This window comes from Oncorhynchus gorbuscha, linkage group LG19 (assembly GCF_021184085.1).
Source record: "Oncorhynchus gorbuscha isolate QuinsamMale2020 ecotype Even-year linkage group LG19, OgorEven_v1.0, whole genome shotgun sequence".
NCBI classification, from domain to species: domain Eukaryota; kingdom Metazoa; phylum Chordata; class Actinopteri; order Salmoniformes; family Salmonidae; genus Oncorhynchus; species Oncorhynchus gorbuscha.
The window spans coordinates 40,954,696-40,979,336 of NC_060191.1; the positions used below are offsets into that span (position 1 = coordinate 40,954,696).

The 24,641-nt window shown below is 44.2% G+C and overlaps 2 protein-coding genes across 7 annotated transcripts in view; one reads left to right on the forward strand and one right to left on the reverse strand.

Moving 5' to 3' along the window:
• The window catches only part of LOC124004817 (serine/threonine-protein kinase SIK3 homolog), a 54,117-nt gene extending 47,294 nt beyond the window's left edge, over window positions 1–6,823 (reverse strand). The window contains 1 exon segment of the mRNA XM_046313627.1: window positions 6,495–6,823. Within this exon segment, the coding sequence (XP_046169583.1) occupies window positions 6,495–6,785 (291 nt within the window). The 5' untranslated portion in view covers window positions 6,786–6,823.
• A 9,998-nt stretch (window positions 6,824–16,821) lies between these two features.
• The window catches only part of LOC124006515 (SID1 transmembrane family member 2-like), a 34,199-nt gene continuing 26,379 nt past the window's right edge, over window positions 16,822–24,641 (forward strand). For all 6 annotated transcript variants that reach the window (XM_046316575.1, XM_046316578.1, XM_046316573.1 and 3 more), the window contains exon 1: window positions 16,822–17,545. In XM_046316575.1, coding sequence (XP_046172531.1) covers window positions 17,324–17,545 — 222 coding nt within the window. In that variant the 5' untranslated portion in view covers window positions 16,822–17,323. The remainder of the gene's footprint in view (window positions 17,546–24,641) is intronic.

A 24,641-nucleotide genomic window follows, 5' to 3' on the forward strand; every position in this document is an offset into this window, starting at 1 on the left:
AGAGAGCATTTGGATGATCCAGAAGAAGATTGGGAGAATGTCATATGGTCAGATGAAACCAAAATATAACTTTTTGGTAAAAACTCAACTCGTCGTGTTTGGAGGACAAAGAATGCCGAGTTGCATCCGAAGAACACCATACCTACTGTGAAGCATGGGGGTGGAAACATCATGCTTTGGGGCTGTTTTTCTGCAAAGGGACCAGGACGACTGATCCGTGTAAAGGAAAGAATGAATGGGGCCATGTATCGTGAGATTTTGAGTGAAAACCTCCTTCCATCAGCAAGGGCATTGAAGATGTAACGTGGCTGATTCTTTCAGCATGACAATGATCCCAAACACACCGCCCGGGCATTGAAGGAGTGGCTTCGTAAGAAGCATTTCAAGGTCCTGAAGTGGCCTAGCCAGTCTCCAGATCTCAACCCCATAGAAAATCTTTGGAGGGAGTTGAAAGTCCGAGTTGCCCAGCAACAGCCCCAAAACATCACTGCTCTAGAGGAGATCTGCATGGAGGATTGGACCAAAATACCAGCAACAGTGTGTGAAAACCTTGTGAAGACTGCCAACAAAGGGTATATAACAAAGTATTGAGATAAACTTTTGTTATTGACCAAATACTTATTTTCCACCATAATTTGCAAATAAATTCATTAAAAATCCTACAATGTGATTTTCTGGATTTTTTTTTCTCATTTTGTCTGTCGTAGTGTAAGTGTACCTATGATTAAAATTACAGGCCTCTCATCTTTTTAAGTGGGAAAACTTGCACAATTGGTGGCTGACTAAATACTTTTTTTGCCCCACTGTATACACAGACACACACAGAGACATTCAAAACACACACACACACACACACACACACACACACACACACACACACGCACACACACACACACACGCACACACGCACACACACACACTGTGATTCTTAACATTTGACAATCAGGATGAGTGGGATTGAGGACAGGGTTGGTTTGGGTACACAGAGTGCTACCAAGCGTGTGTATGCGAGTGACCGTGTTGCATGCGAGTGACCGTGTTGCATGCTCGTACTTGTATTCTGCTGTGTGAGAGCAAGAGATGATCAGTTTGACATTGTTCTAGTTTGGGGGGGGGGGGGATTATCATATTTGCCAATACTGACATCAAAAACATTCACATTTCCGGCTAAAGGTCAGTTGAAATGGCGTTATCACAACCACTTAACAAGAACTGGTTAAGCTATAAACCGGTTATAATAACTTTATTATTTCTATCAGCTTTTCCCACTGGGTTCCCTGTTGTAGAGGGTTTCCCTTCTATTCAGGTGTGCCATAAGCATCACATGATCACACAAATAAGCCTGCATAATTTATTCAACCCATGTTGTTCGTTGGCTCTGCTTGATCCTTTCAACGGCAACACGACGCAGCGCTGCATGCAGGAGGTCCTCACCCCGCTGCTCAGCGTTCTGTCATCATCATGAAGACTGGGCCACCACACAGGGTGAAAGTTCAATTGATCTCCAGACTCGGTGCAAGGTTACCAGTAACGAGAGTCTCAGACTTTAACCTGGGGGGGGGACCAGTGTGGCGGCGGCTGTGGCCTCGTTGTATCGACACGTGCTAGCTACCAACAAGCGGTCACCCTGCCCTTCAACCGCACAGGGGAGCCACAGGCTTTACGCACACATCCAGGGAGAGAAAGACTGTTCTGTGTGTGCCACGCATGTGGGTGACTCAGCTCATAAGGTCCAAGTTCAGATATTCCTGCATGCGTCTGAACTGTAGAGCGTGTGTGTGTGCCAAAGTAACAGCCTACTCATATACATGCGCATCAGGAGTGCAGGTGCTATTTTAACTGTGAATAGGTCTCATTCATCAATGAGGCAGCCAATACCCTAAATGGACAAACTCAGTCTTTCTAAAAAAAAAATCAAAGCAAGCGAGCAGATAAGTAAAGAGGTGTAAAACACTAACAGACACAACCCAGAGGATAATCTGGATCACAAAATGGGTAGTTCCAGTTCTGGATGCTGATTGGCTGAGTCCCAGTTGTGGGTATAATCATGATAACCTATTCACGATATACCAGTCTCTAGTTCCTTATTGCTTCAATGGCCACGGTCACATAGGCCAAAACCTCCATCTGATTAAACCACCCACTTAAACCTCCATCAGAAAATATGGAGCACCTCCATTTAAAAATGAGAAGAGTTTTTCTATAGACAGAGTTTGCATTGGATCTTGAGATCAACCAATGAGTGTGTTACCCTGGTGGCGGCTGAGCTCCATACATGGAGAGGGATCATGACGAGCATCAAGTCTCTGTTGTCCTCCATCTCTATGGATACCAACAAGATTCCAATGGAATTACCTTTCCCGGGGAGCGTGACGTTGATAGCACACTAACGTTAAGTGACTCTAATGTGTACGTCAACGTTGCCAACTGACTCGAGGGGGTGCCGGACTGGCACATGCGGACAGGCAATGCCGTGGGGCTATTAGTCAAGAGGCTAAATATAGCTGATGAGACAGTGTTGTACCGCATGGACCCAGACCATACAGCCAGTAAGACCTGAATGTAGGTGAAAGTCACCATTAAGGGGACTCCTACTAGGAACCTTTCTTTGGTAAAAGGGGGTAAGTTTGGACAATGCTATGGACTCAGTGACTATCAAAAAAGAAAAACCTAATGTTTAATGAAATAGCTGAAGGAATAGTCTACTGCTGTGGTACTTAAGGACTATTTGAGAACGTCCGGTCATACAAACTTCCTAGGTGGCAAAGATCGGGATGATTATTGTCAATTATCGGCGTAATAACAAACCCACACCTTGCAACCCCAAATTGTTCATAGCGCATTTGATAGAGGAAAGACAATTGTGCAGTTTTAAAGCTAACTTCCCACTAATTTCTACACATTTTGCATGGGTCAGGGATTTTTGCTGATTTAAGCTCATTTCCTGCAATTCGACACATTTTCCCATGTATTATGTGTGTTTATATGATTTACCAGGGGTCGAAGGCCGACGTATTTCTATTTACTTTGACCCTGTTCTGGGTCCGGGTCGCCAGTTGAGTATGGCCGGTCTACTGTATATGTGTGAGAATGTTTTTTCACTATAATCTAGCTAGCCTACTACCAAAGAGCCTAGTCAGATATGAAGTCACTATAAATAAGTAGTATGAAATTGCCTGTCGAAAACGACTGGTTTTTGGATTTTAAAAAATGACAAATTAGACCTAGGCCAGATTCCACTAGAGCTAGTACTGAACGCACACCTACAAGAACTATGGGACATGAAGGTAGGTAAAGCAGCAACACCACCTTTATTCATACAAATTAAATCACAGCGTGACACGTGCGTTAGGCCCGTTATCTAACGTTGCCTGGACATCGTGGCTACTGCTCCTCCTCCTCCTCGATGCAAATCTAAACTGAGGAGGAGGCAGTAGGGGAGGAAGTCTGGATAGACACAGTGTAACGTGAGGAGACAGTGCGATGCACCGCAGACAAGCCAGAGCACGCCGGCTGTCATCTTTAACCATACCTGTCTGACTGTAGTGGAGCCAAGAGGAGGTGCCAAGTCTTCTGATAAGGAGGGGGAGGGAGGGAGCTAGGCAGTTGGCAGACATATTCAAGTTTATAAACACTTCTTTTATTTTTTATTCAGGGGTGTGTGTGTTTTATTGTTGACCTCGTCCCGAGCATGTCAGGTCTGGCCTAGCGGCTCTTGGAGTGTCCCTCTTCCAGAGCTGTGATGCCTTGCTTAGTCTAACACCCCGGCTCAACAATCCCCTTCTCCTTGGCTGATGTTGCAGACCGGAGCACTGAGCTAGAGCTCCGGTCTTTCACACCACTGATTAGGCATGACTAATACTGGCGGAGAAGGTGTGCAGTTAGAAGACTAGTCCAAATACGCTGAAATGGCTCACTTCTACGTAGGCTAACTGACTGCTAGGGAGGGTGTCGTGTCAATGTTTGTGAGCAACATACATGTTGAATTGTTTGAATTCAGTAGAAATGAGTTGATGTAGCTAGAAGAGGCTCAGGATGTCAGCAGCTCTTCGGTTGCATAACATGCTCTTGTTTGGACTTTGAATTTCATAAACATGACCAGAAATATCAGCATTTGTAACCTTGAGTTGGTGAGAAGGCAGCACCAATGCACTGGTTTCATGTGCTTGGGCATCTATTTTCAAAAACATTAGCTAGTCCCATTTAAATTGTACAAAGAACAAAGGTGAACCTGAAGCATGTTGGCTGTCAAATGTCAAAAATATATCATGCTTCATAAGATGCAATGGGAGGGGTAAAAAACAGGGGACAAAACATGTTTTGGGTGGTGGTACATTCAATGACAAACCCAAAACAATAATATTTGGACGAGCTACTTCCTCTAAACATTACATGCAAACCACACTGGCGATGTTGCATGCACGAGCGTAGCAAAATAAATGTACACATACACGTGACTCAATCATTTCACCCACACCATTCTTGCGCATCTGCGTTGCCAAGTGCTAAAATATAACTTGGTTCTTTTTTAGACACTCCACAAGCTGCAAGTCCCCCCTCCTTATCGGATATGAGGAAAATACAAACCCACGTGGATGCTTGAAAGACAAACAAGGAGAGATTTATTAAAGATAACAAGGTTTCCCTTTAAATCTGTGGATTAACTGTTGTAGTAGAAAAACACCAGATTTTATATGACTCCGGGTCAAAATTCTACAAAGAACCACATGCATGTCAGGTAAAATAACAACCCAATGTTCATCACCCAGGAAGAACTAGCTAGCTAGCATTTTCAAATTGCACTAATGCAATCCACTCTACCAATCCAGCAGAATGCAAAATATCAGGGCCTGTGTGGAGTCCCCCTGCGCAAAAGTATCACTCAACAAAAAAAACTTGCCCTAATAATCAAGAGATTGTAGTTTTTAGTGGTCAGTGTTTTATCAATGAATTGTTATGTAACTTTAAGGCACTAATATGTGGTTCCCTACAAATACATTTTCACAAGTTCTGTAGATTAGTTTAAGCTGCTTAGGCTACAGCCTAATATGTTTTTTAACATGTTCCATGTCACCATGTGAGTTAATCTATCAGAACAGTCAGCCTCCATCACACAACACACATAGACATAGTGAAGTTGTCTGTCTTATACACACTTTACCATCGTGATTCCCTTACAGGTCGCCTTCTGTTTATCCCTCTCTAATGACTCTGGCCTCAGTTCGATCCCATGAGCGTGTTGCAGATCCACAGTCTTATTAGTAGGAGTTGTCACAGGTTTAGTGGCACTGGCACAGGTTTAAAAGCATGGCCAGAGTGGGTAGGCTATCGTTTGCCCTGCTCTACTCCTTGGTCGTTATTGAGAGAAAAAAATAAAACCGCTTCACAATAAGACACCCGGGAGAAAAAAACTGAATGGTAATTTGTGTAAAGGCAAAACGTGGATTTTTAAAAAGTAACCTACTGTTCATGCTAAGGTCTCTCAACAATAAGGATGAATGAGATGTAGGTAAAAAAAAATTGGGGCTACTATGATTGTTTTTTTTGTTTCAATATTGAAAAAAAAAGATCTGTAGTCTCCAGTGCCTATCTGCCAGCAATGCATCTGCCTACAGACGCCCACACTATGCAACAGCATACGCACACTCAAAGGGATATCAATAAGCTATGACATATCTGAGGCAGCCCATAGCCCCTGCCTATACCCAAATGAAAATGCCACATAACCTGGCACAAACTAAAATACCAGTTCTTGAAAACACCCCCCTTATATTAAATGAATACACCATGAGAAAATGTTAAACATTCAAACTCTTTCAGTGAGAAAATACATTGTTAAGTCAACACATTTTTAGGGATGAGATCTGGCCAGACAGCAATACGTTAACAGCCTGTCAAACCAGCTTGTGTTTTCAGTTAGTTACCTAGTCAACGATTGCCAAAGGAACATTCACTCCAAAATCTAACAAATATATATATATGCTTACTAATGATACGTATAAACTACTGATGACATAGATTACACGATTCTTGTGATCCTACCTAGCTAATACATAATGCCAAAAATAGCTGGTCAGCTAGCTAGCTGATTGCAAACCACAAATAGAACAAATGTAACGTTAGTTAACTACCGCAGCCAAATAGCAAACGTTACCCTCGAAGTCCCCCTCTCCTCTTTCATCCCAGCGGTACCCTTCTCTCCGTCGACAAGTGACCCCCGCTGTCCTTGTTACATTAGAACTGATTGTATCATGGTAAAAACTCGTCGGAAAAACTACAAGGCGAATGGTTGCTTATGATGCCCCATGTTTACACCCCCGCACTGAGCACTGCGACCAAAAGCGGACAAGACGTTGTAACGTTACTCGCTCCCGAGCCCGAAGGCCCAATCTTCAGCCTAGATGAGAGTGACAGCGATAACACAGTCAAATGAGTACAAATCGTTGACAACCTGTAATTGATCCCGTTCAAAAACCTTTTATTAATCATCGTACCTTTGCTTTGGTGATGATATGTGTTGCCAATTTAACAACGGCGAAATTCCCCTTCCCGATGGTCCGCTCGATTTCGTAGTAGCCCACTCGGGCTGGGGGGGGCCTGCTGGCCGAGGGGTGGCCGGGGTTGGTGATGCACCCCGCAGCCGGGGTAGGTCGATTGGAGTGGCTGATCCCAGAGGATGGCTGTGCTCGGTTCTGGGCGCCCATGCCTGCGTGGGCCGGTCGGGTAGAGTGCGTAATCCCGGCCGCAGCGGACCCAGCTGCACCTCCGCTTGACACGGCCGCCATCTTCTCGCCTCTCTGCGGGAACAACAACCAGCCTTGCGCAGCGCGCATCGCGGGCACGCCCCCGCCCTGCGTCATATTACGTAGACAGCCCCTTCGCAGCGCCCTCTCTAGGTTGTAACTATAGCAACTATCAGCGTAACAATGACTTCATCCACGGAAACGGTTGCCTTGGCAACAGAACTGCGCATTATAGCGCTGGCGCAAGTCTGTGTGTGTTTCTTAACCGGGAACTGCCATGCAGTTTCACATGTCTGTTAAGTGTACATCACATGGTTGGATGGATTCAACATCTCTGGTTCAACTCATTCTAAATACTTTATTGCCTGCAAAATGTCACGCATCACCTCGTTCAGACGTTCCATCTGAAAAAAGTACAGTTATTATATTCTGGTCTATTCCATTCTATTCTGTTATTTTACAACTGGCGACCTATACCTACAAACACACACACACACATCCCATTGGAAGTTATTTTTGAATCTGCATTGTTGGGAAGGGCTTGTAACACAAACATTTCACTATAAATTCTACACCTTTGTGTTCGGCCCATGTGACAAATACAATTTGATTTAATGTCATGTCTCATCCATCATCTACAGCAGTATTATCAAATATATTGTGAGGTGTCCAATCCCGCTTGAGTAAAATAATCAAGGGAATTCATTCAATTTACTTTAAAATGACCAAAATGAATAGAAATTATTCACCAACAGTACCAGACCAAGGTTTGGACACACCAACTCATTCAAGGGTTTTTCTTAATTTGTACTATTTTCTACATTGTAGAATAACAGTGAAGACGTCAAAACTATGAAATAACACATGGAATCATGTAGTAACCAAAAAAAGTGTTGAACAAATCTAAATTTATTTTATATTTGAGATTCTTCAAAGTAGCCACCCTTTGCCTTGATGACAGCTTTGTACACGCTTGGCATTCTCTCAACCAGCTTCACCTGGAATGCTTTTCCAACTATCTTGATGGAGTTCCCACGTATGCTGAGCACGTGTTGTCTAATTTTCCTTCACTCTGCGTTGCAACTCATCTCAACCATCTCAATTTGGTTGAGGTTGGGTGATTGTGGGGGCCAGGTCATCTGATGCAGCACTCCATTACTCTCCTTCTTGGTCAAATAGCCCTTTCACAGCCTGGAGGTGTGTTGGGTTATTGTCCTGTTGAAAAATAAATGACAGTCCCACTAAGTGCAAACCAGATGCGATGGCGTATCGCTGCAGAATGCTGTGGTAGCCATGCTGGTTAAGTGTGCCTTGAATTTTAAATAAATCGCCAACAGTGTCACCAGCAAAGTACCCCCACACCATCACACCTCCTCCATGCTTCACGGTGGGAACCACACATGCAGAGATCATCCGTTCACCTATTCTGCGTCCCACAAAGACAAGGTGTACTTTTCAGACCAAAGGACAGATTTCCAATGGTCTAATGTCCATTGCTCGTGTTTCTTGGCCCAAGCAAGTCTCTTCTTATTATTGGTGTTATTTTGTAGTGGTTTCTTTGCAGCAAATCAACCATGAAGGCCTGATTCATGCAGTCTATTCTAAACAGTTGATGTTGAGATGTGTCTGTTACTTGAACTCTGTGAAGTATTTATTTTGAATTTTTGAGGCTGGTAACTCTAATGAACTTATCCTCTGCAGCAGAGTTAACTCTGGGTCTTCCTTTCCTGTGGCGGTCCTCATTAGAGTCAGTTTCATCATAGCGCTTGATGGTTTTTGTGACTTCATTTGAAGAAACGTTAAAAGTTCTTGACATTTTCCGCATTGACTGACATTCATGTCTTAAAGTAATGATGCACTGTTATTTCTCTTTGCTTATTTGAAGTGTTCTGGACATAATATGGACATTGGTCCTTCTGTAGCTCAGTTGGTAGAGCATGGTGCTTGTAATGCCAGGGTAGTGGGTTCGATCCCCGGGACCACCCATATGTAGAATGTATGCACACATGACTGTAAGTCGCTTTGGATAAAAGTGTCTGCTAAATGGCATATATTATTATATATTATTGTCTTTTACCACAAAGGGCTATCTTCTGTATACCACCCCTACCTTGTCACAGTACAACTGATTGGCTCAAACGCATAAGAAGGAAAGAAATTCCACAAATGAACTTTTAACAACGCAGACCTGTTAATTGAAATGTATTCCAGGTGACTACCTCATGAAGCTGTTTGAGAGAATGCCAAGAGTTTGCAAAGCTGTCATCAAGGCAAAGGGTGGCTACTTGAAGAATCTCAAATATAAAATATATTTTGATTTGTTTAACTCAGTTTTGGTAACTGCATGATTCCATAAGTGTTATTTCATAGTTTTGATGTCGCCACCATTATTCTACAATGTATAAAAATGTAAAAATACAGAAAAGCACTCAGTAGGTGTGTCCAAACCTTTGGCTGGTACTGTATATTCATCCAGTTTCTTACTGTCCAGCTGGCAAATAATCACTAGACAGTCAGGGATGATCAAACATTTAAAAAACGATGGATAGAGGCATAGATTAAAGAAAAAAATACTGCACTAGGCCTTCCTTAATCCTGTATGAGTGGAGTAATACAAATTAAACAAATATTTTGATGGCCAGGAAATATAACACAATTTCAGCACAGAAAACATCAAACAAGACCTTAAGAATATCTCAACATGTTCACATTTTAAATTTAGGGTGAAGCAAACGTAAAGTGCATAACTGGGGACATGTTCTAAAGCACATCTTGGATGATTGGCTTTATATTTACACTTTTGGGAGAAAAACCGTTGGGATGCCTAAACAGGCTCATACATCAACGCTGTTTTCATCAGGAGGGTGCAATTAGGTTAGGCTTGATGAAGACAAATTAGGGCCCTGAAAGGACAGCTCTTTATGGTGAACTGGAATGGATATAATAGGCCTCAATCTCTTACTTATGCATAATATGCCCGGTATTATGAGTTGGTGTAAGGGTATACAACTGTATTCATGGAGCACCACATTGATCAAAATGTACATCAAAGAGATGCAGGCTAGCATAATGGTTTTATTTTACTGGATATGTTGATTACATGACTTCACTATCAGAGAATCAGCTAGAATCTAGTTTTAAGCAGAGTGGAACAGGGGGACCCAAGAGCAGACTCAGATGAGGAGACTGGGATTAAGTAACAAGGTATTTATTGAAACACAAGGGGGAGATGGAGTGCAGGTTAAGGGGAAGCTCAGGCGGGTTGCTGGAAACCAGGTGCTGAGGCTGGAGCGAGAGGAGTTGAGACAGAGTAAGCAGGTCCGGAAGGGAATCCAAGGGAGTGGTAGAGTGAGGAATCCAGGACAGAGTAGCAGGATGACGAGACGTTGGACTAGAGACAGGGACCAGTGTCAGAGCGGGCACAACTGTAGCGGAGAGAAAAACAGCATCAGGCAAGGACAACAGGCACAACAGCATAACAGGATCTGAATTGTAACAAACGGCTAGAACCGTGGACTGACTGAGCAGAGATTGTGATCTGGCAGCATGGAAGTGGCAGGGCTGAGTATTTGTAGAGGTCTTGATTATGGAACAGGTTGCAGCTGGTGGGGATCTGCTCTGACTCCAGCACACCGGTCTCCACCCACACAATCACACACACACAGAGAGAGGGAGGGAGAGGGAGAGAGTACTGGGGGAATTGCGGCAGGTCAAGGAGAAACAGGATGAGCAGTAGAGGGTGTTACAGGAGCAGTGTGATATCTAGATCCCACAAGGGCCATTCACTTTTCTGAATCTAAATTGATCTAGTTCCTTTATCAATATTATAACATATTTCCTTGTCCACCACTAAATCAATTAGTATAATAAGAATAAGAATTTGATGACAATTGGAGAGCTAGTCTACTTCCTACTTTGATGGTAAAACTACAGAGGAAGCAAATATAAGAGTTGAGAGACGAAGGAAGAATGCAAACATTTTTTCTGATGAATTATAACTGATGAGAAACCTTGCAAAAGAGACACAGCACTATTTCACTGTTATTGCCTAATAATTAAACATTTTATTTCGGTTTAGGGTCCAGATTTGGATTAGCACCCGTTTCAAGTGTTGATCTAGTTGTGCTGTCCATGGGATGCTGATCAGTCAAGTCTGCAGTAGACCCATATCTCACAGGTTGGCATTTATTGTCATGAATCTTGCTCTGGAGGCAGCTCTGGAGAGTGGTCACTAGCTGGCACAGACACAAAGTCATCTAAATCTGATTTTAAACCTAACTGTGACCTTACCCTTAACCACACTGCCATCCCTAATGCCAAGCCCTAACCTTAAAAACCAACAAAAAAATACATTATATAGCCAATGTAATATATTAAATCTAATATTAAGGAAGTCTTGAGGATTTGCTCGCCTGAGGTAGATTATATCATGAAATGCTGCAGACCGCACTATTTACCAAGAAAGTCCTCATCTAGATTTTTCATAGCTGTCTATTTACCACCACAAACTGATGCTGGCACTAAATCCGCACTCAATGAGCTGTATAAGGCCATAAGCAAACAGGAAAACGCTCATCCAGAGGCAGCGCTCCTAGTGGCCGGGGACTTTAATGCAGTGAAACTTAAATCCGTTTTCCTTCATTTCTACCAGCATGTTAAATGTGCAACCAGAGGGGGAAAAAACTCCATACCACATTTACTCCACACACAGAGACACGTACAAAGCGCTCCCTCTCCCTCCATTTGGCAAATCTGACCATAATTATATCCTCCTGATTCCTGCTAACAAGCGAAAACAGGAAGCACCAGTGACTCGCTCAATAAAGAAGTGGTCAGATGACGCAGATGCTAAGCTACAGGACTGTTTTTCTAGCACAGACTGGAATATGTTCTGGGATTCTTCCGATGGCATTGAGGAGTACATCATATTAGTCACTGGCTTCATCAATGAGTACATCGATTACATCGTCCCCACAGTGACCGTACGTACATACCCCAACCAGAATCCATGGATTACAGGCAACATCCACACTGAGTTAAAGGCTAGAGCTGCCACATTCAAGGAGCGGGACTCTAACCCGGACGCTTATAAGAAATCCCGCTATGTCCTCAGACGAACCATCAAACAGTGTCAATACAGGACTAAGATTCAATCATACTACACCGGCTCCGACACTCGTCGGATGTGGCAGGGCTTGCAAAATATTACAGACTATAAAGGGAAGCACAGCCGTGAGCTGCCCAGTGACACGAGCCTACCAGACGAGATAAATGCGTTTTATGCTAGCTTTGAGGCAAGCAATACAGAAGCATGCATGAGAGCAGAAGCTGTTCGGGATGACTGTGTGATCACACTCTCCGTAGCGTCTCCTTCCTGAGCAGTATGACAGCTGCGTGGTCCCATGGTGTTCATACTTGTGTACTATTGTTTGTACAGATGAACGTGGTACCTTCAGGCGTTTGGAAATTTCTCTCAAGGATGAACCAGACTTGTGGAGGTCTACAATTGTTGGCTGATTTCTTTTGATTTTCCCATGAGGTCAAGCAATGAGGCACTGAGTTTGAAGGTAGGCCTTGAAATACATCCACAAATACGCCTCTAATTGACTCAAATTATGTCAATTAGCCTATCAGAAGCTTCTAACGCTACAACATCATTTTTTGGAATGTTCCAGGCTGTTTAAAGGCACAGTCAACTTAGTGTATGTAAACTTCTGACACACTGGAATTGTGATACAGTGAATTGTAAGTGAAATAATCTGTCTGTAAACAATTGTTGGAACAATTACTTGTTGGAACAATTACAAGACGGTGTGCTAATACATTCAGTCAATCACAGAGACTGTCTTGTTTACCTTTCCGCTAACCATCCCAGGGGGACTGTAGAAACTATTATCTAAACCGTAATGCAACTCCATTTAGATTTATAGACTTAATATTCTGTGTCCAGGATAAATCATTTTACCTTACTCATTCACACTATCACAGGAACAAGAAAAGTAACAGGTACTTCATATTATTCACAGAATCCTGGAACTAATTCTGTAATTATTGGAACGCTGTTCATGCAGCACATGAAGCCTATGTACACAGGCCTTTCCTGAAAGAAATGAAGAATTTCCTGCATGCAGGATGGGTCTTACACCAGCAGAGGTACTGTTTCCAACTGAACTTCCTTGTTATGTTCAAATCTAAATCAAATCAATTGTTATTTGTCACATGCTTCGTAAAGAATTGGTGAAATTGTGAAACGTATACTTATGGGTCCTTTTCCAAAAATGCATAGTTAAAAGATAAAGATGTAAAAAATACAAATGAAAAACAGAAATAGTGATATGAGGAATAAGAAGACAGTGAATCACGTATGACAATAACGAGTAAAAATAGCATGGCTATATACATGGAGTACCAGTACCGTGTTGATGTGCAGGGGTACGAGGTAATTCAGGTAGCTATGGACATAGGTAAGGGTAAAGTGAGCAACAGGATAATAGACAGTAGCAGCAGAGTATGTGTTGAGTATGAAAGTGTGTGTGTGTGTAATCAGTATACATGTGTGTGTGTGTGTGTGTGCGTGTGTGTGTGTGTGTGTGTGTGTGTGTGTGTGTGTGTGTGTGTGTGTGTGTGTGTGTGTGTGTGTGTGTGTGTGTGTGTGTGTGTGTGTGTGTGTGTGTGTGTGTGTGTGTGTGTGTGTGTGTGTGTGTGTGTGTGTGTGTGTGTGTGTGTTGGGGTGTCAGTGTAAGTATGTGTGAGTGTGTGTGTATACAGGGACTGCCAGTACCGAGTCCAGTGTGTGTGTGGTACCGAGTCCAGTGTGTGTGTACATAGAGAGCTGGTGGTCCCAGCGCGCACGACCCACGTGGAGTTCCAGGTCTCCGGTAGCCTCTGGAACTGCCGATCTGCGGCCAACAAGGCAGAGTTCATCTCAGCCTATGCCTCCCTCCAGTCCCTCGACTTCTTGGCACTGACGGAAACATGGATCACCACAGACAACACTGCTACTCCTACTGCTCTCTCTTCGTCCGCCCACGTGTTCTCGCACACCCCGAGAGCTTCTGGTCAGCGGGGTGGTGGCACCGGGATCCTCATCTCTCCCAAGTGGTCATTCTCTCTTTCTCCCCTTACCCATCTGTCTATCGCCTCCTTTGAATTCCATGCTGTCACAGTTACCAGCCCTTTCAAGCTTAACATCCTTATCATTTATCGCCCTCCAGGTTCCCTCGGAGAGTTCATCAATGAGCTTGATGCCTTGATAAGCTCCTTTCCTGAGGACGGCTCACCTCTCACAGTTCTGGGTGACTTTAACCTCCCCACGTCTACCTTTGACTCATTCCTCTCTGCCTCCTTCTTTCCACTCCTCTCCTCTTTTGACCTCACCCTCTCACCTTCCCCCTACTCACAAGGCAGGCAATACACTCGACCTCATCTTTACTAGATGCTGTTCTTCCACTAACCTCATTGCAACTCCCCTCCAAGTCTCCGACCACTACCTTGTATCCTTTTCCCTCTCGCTCTCATCCAACACCTCCCACACTGCCCCTACTCGGATGGTATCGCGCCGTCCCAACCTTCGCTCTCTCTCCCCCGCTACTCTCTCCTCTTCCATCCTATCATCTCTTCCCTCTGCTCAAACCTTCTCCAACCTATCTCCTGATTCTGCCTCCTCAACCCTCCTCTCCTCCCTCTCTGCATCCTTTGACTCTCTATGTCCCCTATCCTCCAGGCCGGCTCGGTCCTCCCCTCCCGCTCCGTGGCTCGATGACTCATTGCGAGCTCACAGAACAGGGCTCCGGGCAGCCGAGCGGAAATGGAGGAAAACTCGCCTCCCTGCTGACCTGGCATCCTTTCACTCCCTCCTCTCTACATTTTCCTCCTCTGTCTCTGCTGCTAAAGCCACTTTCTACCACTCTAAATTCCAAGCATCTGCCTCTAACCCTAGGAAGCTCTTTGCCACCTTCTCCTCCCTCCTGAATCCTCCTCCTCCCCCCCTCCCTCTCTGCAGATGACTTCGTCAACCATTTTGAAAAGAAGGTCGACGACATCCGATCCTCGTTTGCTAAGTCAAACGACACCGCTGGTTCTGCTCACACTGCCCTACCCTGTGCTCTGACCTCTTTCTCCCCTCTCTCCAGATGAAATCTCGCGTCTTGTGACGGCCGGGCGCCCAACAACCTGCCCGCTTGACCTTATCCCCTCCTCTCTTCTCCAGACCATTTCCGGAGACCTTCTCCCTTACCTCACCTCGCTCATCAACTCATCCCTGACCGCTGGCTACGTCCCTTCCGTCTTCAAGAGAGCGAGAGTTGCACCCCTTCTGAAAAAACCTACACTCGATCCCTCCGATGTCAACAACTACAGACCAGTATCCCTTCTTTCTTTTCTCTCCAAAACTCTTGAACGTGCCGTCCTTGGCCAGCTCTCCCGCTATCTCTCTCTGAATGACCTTCTTGATCCAAATCAGTCAGGTTTCAAGACTAGTCATTCAACTGAGAATGCTCTCCTCTGTATCACGGAGGCGCTCCGCACTGCTAAAGCTAACTCTCTCTCCTCTGCTCTCCTCCTTCTAGATCTATCGGCTGCCTTCGATACTGTGAACCATCAGATCCTCCTCTCCACCCTCTCCGAGTTGGGCATCTCCGGCGCGGCCCACGCTTGGATTGCGTCCTACCTGACAGGTCGCTCCTACCAGGTGGCGTGGCGAGAATCTGTCTCCTCACCACGCGCTCTCACCACTGGTGTCCCACAGGGCTCTGTTCTAGGCCCTCTCCTATTCTCGCTATACACCAAGTCACCTGGCTCTGTCATAACCTCACATGGTCTCTCCTATCATTGCTATGCAGACGACACACAATTAATCTTCTCCTTTCCCCCTTCTGATGACCAGGTGGCGAATCGCATCTCTGCATGTCTGGCAGACATATCAGTGTGGATGACGGATCACCACCTCAAGCTGAACCTCGGCAAGACGGAGCTGCTCTTCCTCCCGGGGAAGGACTGCCCGTTCCATGATCTCGCCATCACGGTTGACAACTCCATTGTGTCCTCCTCCCAGAGCGCTAAGAACCTTGGCGTGATCCTGGACAACACCCTGTCGTTCTCAACTAACATCAAGGCGGTGGCCCGTTCCTGTAGGTTCATGCTCTACAACATCCGCAGAGTACGACCCTGCCTCACACAGGAAGCGGCGCAGGTCCTAATCCAGGCACTTGTCATCTCCAGTCTGGATTACTGCAACTCGCTGTTGGCTGGGCTCCCTGCCTGTGCCATTAAACCCTTCAACTCATCCAGAACGCCGCAGCCCGTCTGGTGTTCAACCTTCCCAAGTTCTCTCACGTCACCCCGCTCCTCCGCTCTCTCCACTGGCTTCCAGTTGAAGCTCGCATCCGCTACAAGACCATGGTGCTTGCCTACGGAGCTGTGAGGGGAACGGCACCTCAGTACCTCCAGGCTCTGATCAGGCCCTACACCCAAACAAGGGCACTGCGTTCATCCACCTCTGGCCTGCTCGCCTCCCTACCACTGAGGAAGTACAGCTCCCGCTCAGCCCAGTCAAAACTGTTCGCTGCTCTGGCCCCCAATGGTGGAACAAACTCCCTCACGACGCCAGGACAGCGGAGTCAATCACCACCTTCCGGAGACATCTGAAACCCCACCTCTTTAAGGAATACCTAGGATAGGATAAGTAATCCCTCTCACCCCCCTTTAAGATTTAGATGCACTATTGTAAAGTGACTGTTCCACTGGATGTCATAAGGTGAATGCACCAATTTGTAAGTCGCTCTGGATAAGAGCGTCTGCTAAATGACTTAAATGTAAATGTAATGTACAACCAGTCGTACCTCACTTTCTTGAAATACCCTCACTTAGTCCAGTAGGAAAAATTTAGTAAAAAGTGTTTCTCTTTCCATCAAAACAATAATAGATCTAATACGTGTTTTATTTCAAATGAATATTGTATCTATTCCTTATGTCAGAATTTACTGCAATACATTTGGTCATATGCATTATATTTCTATGTTTGTGCTGAAAAGAATGACGTCATTACGCCGTGCTTGGTTTGTTTACTGCGTGCGTTGGGAGGGTGTGAGTGACAGATTCATTCGCGGTGGCCAGTCGATTCAACAGATGCAAAAACAACGTTCACTTTACGGTACCTGATATGTCAACCTAAATGATAAAATGTGGAGGATATTAGCTGTAAACACCTTGGAGAGTAAATCTTTCGGGATCTAGCTCGTACAGTAGTAGTTGTGTTGTTATCGCCTAGCTAACGTTAGTTTAAGTCGCAGTACCGAGGAGTGGCTAGCTGGCGATGGTGAAACAGGAGGAGCGATGTGGATGTAATACATTGATCATTAGCTAGCAAATGTAGCTAGCTGGCTAGATTATCACACTACTGTAGGTAGTCGTTCGCTATCAACTGTTCTGTTGTGAATGATAAATTACAACTGAGCTGCCTAGTTAAGTAAGTTTGCCATTCATGCTATTATTGTCATCCGACGGGTCAAGTGCATTTTGGTCGTTTTGATCAACAAACTGTTGCTCAGCTAGCACAGCAATTATTGACAAATCGCAAGGAAATGGTTTTGAGGCGCTGTTGTAAATTTGGCCCAGTTTTAGTCTGGTTCCGACTTGGTTATGTGGTCCTGTTGTGGATATGTGTGACCCACTTACGGTGCGCACGGGCAGAAACTAAAACGGTGGTCCAAAAAGATGCCGAATTTGATGTTACCTACAACGATACGGTTACCAGTGACAACCAAACCATCTATGCCTTTAATCACACCGTCTCCCGAAACAAGGTGAGTACATAGTTCAGGTCACAAATACCACTTTGGTCACTTAGATCCTGCTTTTGCACCGGCCGCATAGTGCTAACACACCTGTTTCAACTAATTATGTTAGTACTAGGCTGGAATTAAACCTGGCCATCCGGTCCCCAAGTATTAGGGTTGAAGAACACAGAACTACTGTCTTGTTATGAGTAGCCTCATTTGGTTGTATAATAAGATAGGATTGCAAAAAGTGAAAAATACTAAACTTGAGTGTGTATGTTTGATGGGTGTGTGCGTATGTACAGTACCAGGTCGAAAGTTTGGACACCTACTCATTCAAGGATTTTCTTTATTTTTCTAAATGGTAGAATAATAGTAAAGACATCACAAATAGAATCATGTAGTAACCAAAAAAGTATTAAACAAATCAAAATATATTTTAGATCTTCAAAGTAGTCACCTTTGCCTTGATGACTGCTTCAAATCAAATTTTATTGCTCACATACACATGTTTAGCAGATGTTATTGCGGGTGTAGCGAAATGGTAGTGTTTCTAGCTCCAACAGTGCAGTAATATCGAACAATGTCACAACAATACACACACATCTAAAGGAATGGAATTAAAAATATATAAATATTGAACGAGCAATGTCGGAGCGGCATAGATTAAAGTGCAATAGAGTAGAATACAGTATATACATATGAGATGAGTAATGCAAAATGTGTAAACATTATTAAAGTGACTAGTGTTCCATGTTTAAGGTGCCCAGTGATTTCAAGTCTATGTATATAGGGCATCAACCTCTAAGGTCCTAGTGATGGCTATTTACCAGTCTGATGGCCTTGAGATAGAAGCTGTTTTTCAATCTCTCGGTCCCAGCTTTGATGCACCTGTACTGACCTCGCCTGGATGATAGCGTGGTGAACAGGCAGTGGCTCAGGTGTTTGTTGTCGTTGATGATTTTTTGGCCTTCCTGTGACATTGGGTGCTGTAGGTGTCCTGGAGGGCAGGTAGTTTACCCCCGGTGATGCTTTGGGCAGACCGCAGCAATCTTTGGAGAGCCCTGTGGTTGCGAGCGGTGCAGTTGCCGTACCAGGTGGTGATACAGCCCGACAGGATGCTCTCAACTGTGCATCTGTTAAAGTTTGAGGGTTTTAGGTGCCAAGACAAATTTCTTCAGTTTCCTGTTGCGCCTTCTTCACCACACTGTCTGTATGGGTGGACAATTTCAGTTTATCAGTGATGTGTACCCCGAGGAACTTGAAGCTTTCCACCTTCTCCACTGCGGACCCATCGATTGGGGGGGGGGGGTGCACCCTCTGCTGTTTCCTGAACTCCACAATCAGCTCCTTTGTTTTGTTGACATTGAGTGAGAGGTTATTTTCCTAGCACCACACTCCCAGGGCCCTCAACTCCTCCCTGTAGGCAGTCTCATCGTTGTTGGTAATCAGGCCTACTACTGTTGTGTCGTCTGCAAACTTGATGATTGAGTTGGAGGCATGCCTGGCCACTAGGTCATGGGTGAACAGGGAGTACAGGAGGGGGCTGAGCACGCACCCTTGTGGGGCCCCTCTGTTGAGGATCGGCAAAGTGGAGGTGTTGTTTCCTACCATCACCACCTGGGGGTGGCCCGTCAAGAAGTCCAGGACCCAGTTGCACAGGGCGGTGTTCAGACCCAGGGCCCCAAGCTTAATGTTGAGCTTGGAGGGTACTATGGTGTTTAATGCTGAGCTGTAGTCAATTAACAGCATTCATACATAGTTATTTATCTTGTCCAGATGAGATAAGGCAGTGTGATGTTGATTGCATCGTCTGTGGATCTATTGGGGTGGTAAGCAAGTTGAAGTGGGTCTAGGATGTCAGATAAGGTAGAGGTGATATGGTCCTTGACTAGTCTCTCAAAGCATTTCATGATGACAGAAGTGAGTTCTACAGGGCGATAGTCATTTACTTCAGTTACCTTTGCTTTCTTGGGTACAGGAACAATGGTGGACATCTTGAAGCATGTGGGGACAGCAGACTGGTATAGAGAGAGATTGAATATGTCCGGAAACACTCCAGCCAGCTGGTCTGCGCAAGCTCTGAGGATAGGGATGTCGTCTTTGGCAGCAGCGAGGGTTAACACTAGAGGTCGACTGATTTATCGGAATGGCCGTTTATTTAGGGCCATTTTCATAACAATCGGTAATCAGCATTTGATCATTTGATCATGGCCGATTACATTGCACTTCACGAGGAGACTGCGTGGCAGGCTGACTACCTGTTATGCGAGTGCAGCAAGGAGCCAAGGTCAGGTACTAGCTAGCATTAAACGTATCCTATAAAAAAACAATCAATCTTAACATAATCACTAGTTAACTACACATGGTTGATATTACTAGTTTATCTAGTTTGTCCTGCGTTGCATATAATCAATGCGGTGGGAAGGGAAACTAGGGAAATTGTTTCACTTATCTTGCGTTCTGTGCAACAGAGTCAGGGTGTATGCAGGAGTTTGGGCCGCCTGGCTCGTTGCGAACTGTGCGAAGACTATTTCTTCCGAACAAAGACAGCCAACTTTGCCAAACGGGGGATGATTTAACAAAAGCGCATTTGTGAAAAAAGCACAATCGTTGCACGAATGTACCTAAGCATAAACATCAATACCTTTCTAAAAATCAATACACAGAAGTAGATTTTTTAAATCTGCATATTTAGTTAAACGAAATTCATGTTAGCAGGCAATATTAAATTGTGTCACTTCTCTTGCTTTCATTGCACGCAGAGTCAGGGTATATGCAACTGTCTGGGCCGCCTGGCTCGTAATTTGCCAGAATTTTACGTAATTATGACATAACATTGAAGGTTGTGCAATGTAACAGCAATATTTAGACTTATGGATGCCACCCGTTAGATAAAATACGGAACGATTCTGTATTTCACTGAAATAATAAATGTTTTGTTTTCGAAATGATAGTTTCCGGATTTGACCATATTAATGACCTTAGGCTCGTATTTCTGTGTGTTATTATATTATAATTAAGTCTATGATTTGATAGAGCAGTCTGACTGAGTGGTGGTAGGCAGCAGCAGGCTCGTAAGCATTAATTCAAACAGCACTTTACTGCGTTTGCCAGCAGCTCTTAGCAATGCTTCAAGCATTGCGCTGTTTATGACTTCAAGCATATCAACTCCCGAGATTAGGCTGACGATACTAAAGTACCTATCAGAACATCCAATAGTCAAAGGTATATGAAATACAAATCGTATAGAGAGAAATAGTCCTATAATAACTACAACCTAAAACTTCTTACCTGGGAATATTGAAGACTCGTGTCAAAAGGAACCACCAGCTTTCATATGTTCTGAGCAAGGAACTTAAACATTAGCTTTTTTACATGGCACATATTGCACTTTTACTTTCTTCAACACTTTGTTTTTGCATTATTTAAACCAAATTGAACTTGTTTCATTATTTATTTGAGACTAAATTTATTTTTTAATGTATTATATTAAGTTAAAATAAGTGTTCATTGTTCATTCAGTATTGTTGTAATTGTCATTATTAAATATACATATATATAAAAATTGGCCGATTAATCGGTATCGTTATTTTTTGGTCCTCCAATTATCGATATCGGCGTTGAAAAATCATATTCGGGCGACCAATAGTTAACACACTTAAATGTCTTACTCACTTCTGCCACGGAGAAGGAGAGCCCACAGTCCTCGGTAGCTGGCCACGTCGGTGGCACTGTGTTATCAACAAAGAGGGAAAACAAGGTGTTTAGCTTGTCCGGAAGCAAGACGTCTGTGTCCACGACGTGTCTGGTTTTCCCTTTCTAGTCCGTGATTGTCTGTCGACCCTGCCACATACTTCTCATGTCTAAGCTGTTGAATTGCGACTCCACTTTGTCTCTGTACTGACGTTTTGCCTGTTTGATTGCCTTACTGAGGGAATTGTAGTTTTATACATTTTGTATTTAACCTTTATTTATTTAACTAGGCAAGTCAGTTAAGAACAAATTTTTATTTACAATGACGGCCTACCAGAAGGCAAAATGTCTTCTGCGGGGACGGGGGCTGGGATTGAAAAAAGTCAAATGTATAGGATTAAACATCACGACAAGAGAGACACCACAACACTACATAATTGGAGACCTAAGATGACAACATAGCGTGGCGGCAACACATGAAAACACTGCATGGTAGAAAGTAACACAACATGACAACAACATGGTTGCAACTCAACATGGCAGCAGCACAACATGGTAGCAGCACAAAACATGGTACAAACATTATTGGGCAGAGATAACAACACAAAGGGCAAGAAGGTGGAGTCAACAATACATCAGGCGAAGCAGCCACAACTGTCAGTAAGAGTGTCCATGATTGAATCTGTGAATGAAGAGATGGCGATAAAACGGTCCAATTTGAGTGTTTTTTGCAGCTCGTTCCAGTCGCTAGCTGCAGCGAACTGAAAAGAGGAGTGACCCAGGGATGTGTGTGCCTTGGGGGCCTTTAACAGAATGTGATTGGCAGAACGGGTGTTGTATGTGGAGGATGAGGGCTGCAGTAGGTATCGGGAGTGGGGGGGCTAAGATGGTTTTATAAAAAAGCATCAACCAGTGGGTTTTGCGATGGGTATACAGACTTGACCAGTTTACAGAGGAGTATAGAGTGTCCTATAAGGAGCATTGGTGGCAAATCTGATGGCCGAATGGTAAAGTACATCTAGCCACTCGAGAGCACCCTTAACTTCCGATTAAATACACTGTTTGTATTCGGCCATATTCCAAGTCACCTTGCCATGGTTACATGCGGTGGTTTGCACTTTCAGCTTTGCGCGAATGCTGCTATCTATCCACTGTTTCTGGTTTGGGTAGGTTTTAATAGTCTCCTATACATTTTTTCCTGATAAACTCTGTCAACGTATCCGTGTATTCATCAATGTTATTCTCAGAGGCTACCCGGAACATATCCCAGTCCGCGTGATCAAAACAAACATGAAGCATGGATTCCGATTGGTCAGACCAGCATTGAGTAGTCCGTAGTTCGGGTACCTCCTGTTTGAGATCATGCCTATAGGAAGGGAGGAGCAAAATGGAATCGTCATCAGATTTGCCGATGGAAGGGTGGGGGAGGGCCTTGGGAGACATCTTGAAAAGCTAAGTAGTAGTGGTCCAATGTTTTCTCAGAGCAAGTGCAACATTCAATGTGTTTGTAGAACTTTGGTAGTGTTTCCCTCAGATTAGCTTTCTTAAAATCCCCGGCTACAATAAATGCAGCCTCCGATATGTGGTTTCCAGTTTGCATAGAGTCCAGTGTAGTCAGTGTAGTCCTTTGAGGGCCGTCATGGAATTGGCTTGAGGGGAAATATGCTGTGGCTATAACCGAAGAGAATTCTCTTGGGATGTAATATGGTCGGCATTTGATTGTGAGGTATTCTAGGTCAGGTGAAGAAAAGGGACTTGAGTTTCTGTATGTTATCACAATCACACCGTGAGTAGTTAATCATGAAACATACACCCCCACCCTTCTTCTTCTGGGAGAGATCTTTAATCCTGTCTGCGCGATGAACTGAACTTGTAAACCCAACTGGCTGTACGGACTCACAGTATGTCCTGAGAGAGCCATGTTTCTGTGAAACAGAGTATGTTACAATCGCTGATGTCTCTCTGGAAGGAGATCCTCGCCCAGAGCTCGTCAACTTTATTACCCAAGACTGAACATTAGCGAGCAATATATTCGGAAGCGATGGGTGGTGTGTGCGCCTCCTGAGTTGGACTAGAAGTCCACTCCAAATACCTCTTCTCGGCCGGCTGTGTTTTGGATCAGCCTCTGGAATCAGTTCAATTACCCTGGGGGGTATGAACAAAGGATCAAATTCGGGAAAATCGTATTCCTGTTCGTAATGCTGGTGAGTTACAGCCACTCTGATATCCAAAAGTTATTTCCGGCTGTATGTAATAACACAAAACATTTTCTGGGCTAATAATGAAAAACGAAATATGCCAAGTTGCTTAGGAGCTAGAAGCACGGCTGCCCTATCTGTCAGCGCCATCATCGTTCTTTACACACTCTTGGCATTCTCTCAACCACTATCACCTGGAATGCTTTTCTAACAGTCCTGAAGGAGTTCCCACATTCTTAGCACTTGTTGACTGCTTTTCCTTCACTCTGCAGTCCAATTCATCCCAAACCATCTCAATTGGGTTGAGGTCGGGTGATTGTGGAGGCCAGGTCATCTGATGTAGCATTCCATCACTCTCCTACTTGGTCAAATAGCCCTTACACAGCCTGGAGGTGTGTTGGGTCATTGTCCTGTTGAAAACAAATGATAGTCCCACTAAGTGCAAACCAGATGCGATGGTGTATCACTGGAGAATGGTGTGGTAACCATGCTGGTTAAGTGTGCCTTGAATTCTTAATAAATCACAGACCATGTCACCAGCAAAGCACCATCACACCTCCTCTATGCTTCACGGTGGGAACCACACATGCGGAGATCATCTGTTCACCTACTCTGCGTCTCACAAAGACACAGCAGTTGGAATAAAAAAGCTCAAATTTGGACTCATCAGACAAAGGATATATTTCCAATATACATTGCTTGTATTTCTTGACCCAAGCAAGTGTCTTCTTCTTATTGGTGTCCTTTTGTAGTGGTTTCTTTGCAGCAATTTGACCATGAAGGTCTGATTCACAGTCTCCTCTGAACAGTTGATGTTGAGATGTGTCTGGTACTTGAACTGTGAAGCATTTGGGCTGCAATATGAGGTGCAGTTAATTCTAATGAATTTATCCTCTACAGCAGAGGTAACTCTGGGTCTTACTTTCCTGTGGCGGTCCTCATGAGAGCCAGTTTCATCATAGCGCTTTATGGTTTTTGCGACTGCACTTGAAACGTTCAAAGTTCTTGACATTTTCCGCATTGACTGACCTTCTTGTCTTAAAGTAATAATGCACTGTCGTTTCCCTTTTGCTTATTTGAGCTGTTCTGGACATAATATGGACAACACAACTGATTGGCTCAAACGCATAAGAAGGAAAGAAATTCCACAAATGAACTTTTTACAAGGCAGACCTGTTAATTGAAATGCATTCCGGGTGACTAACTCATGAAGCTGGTTGAGAGAATGC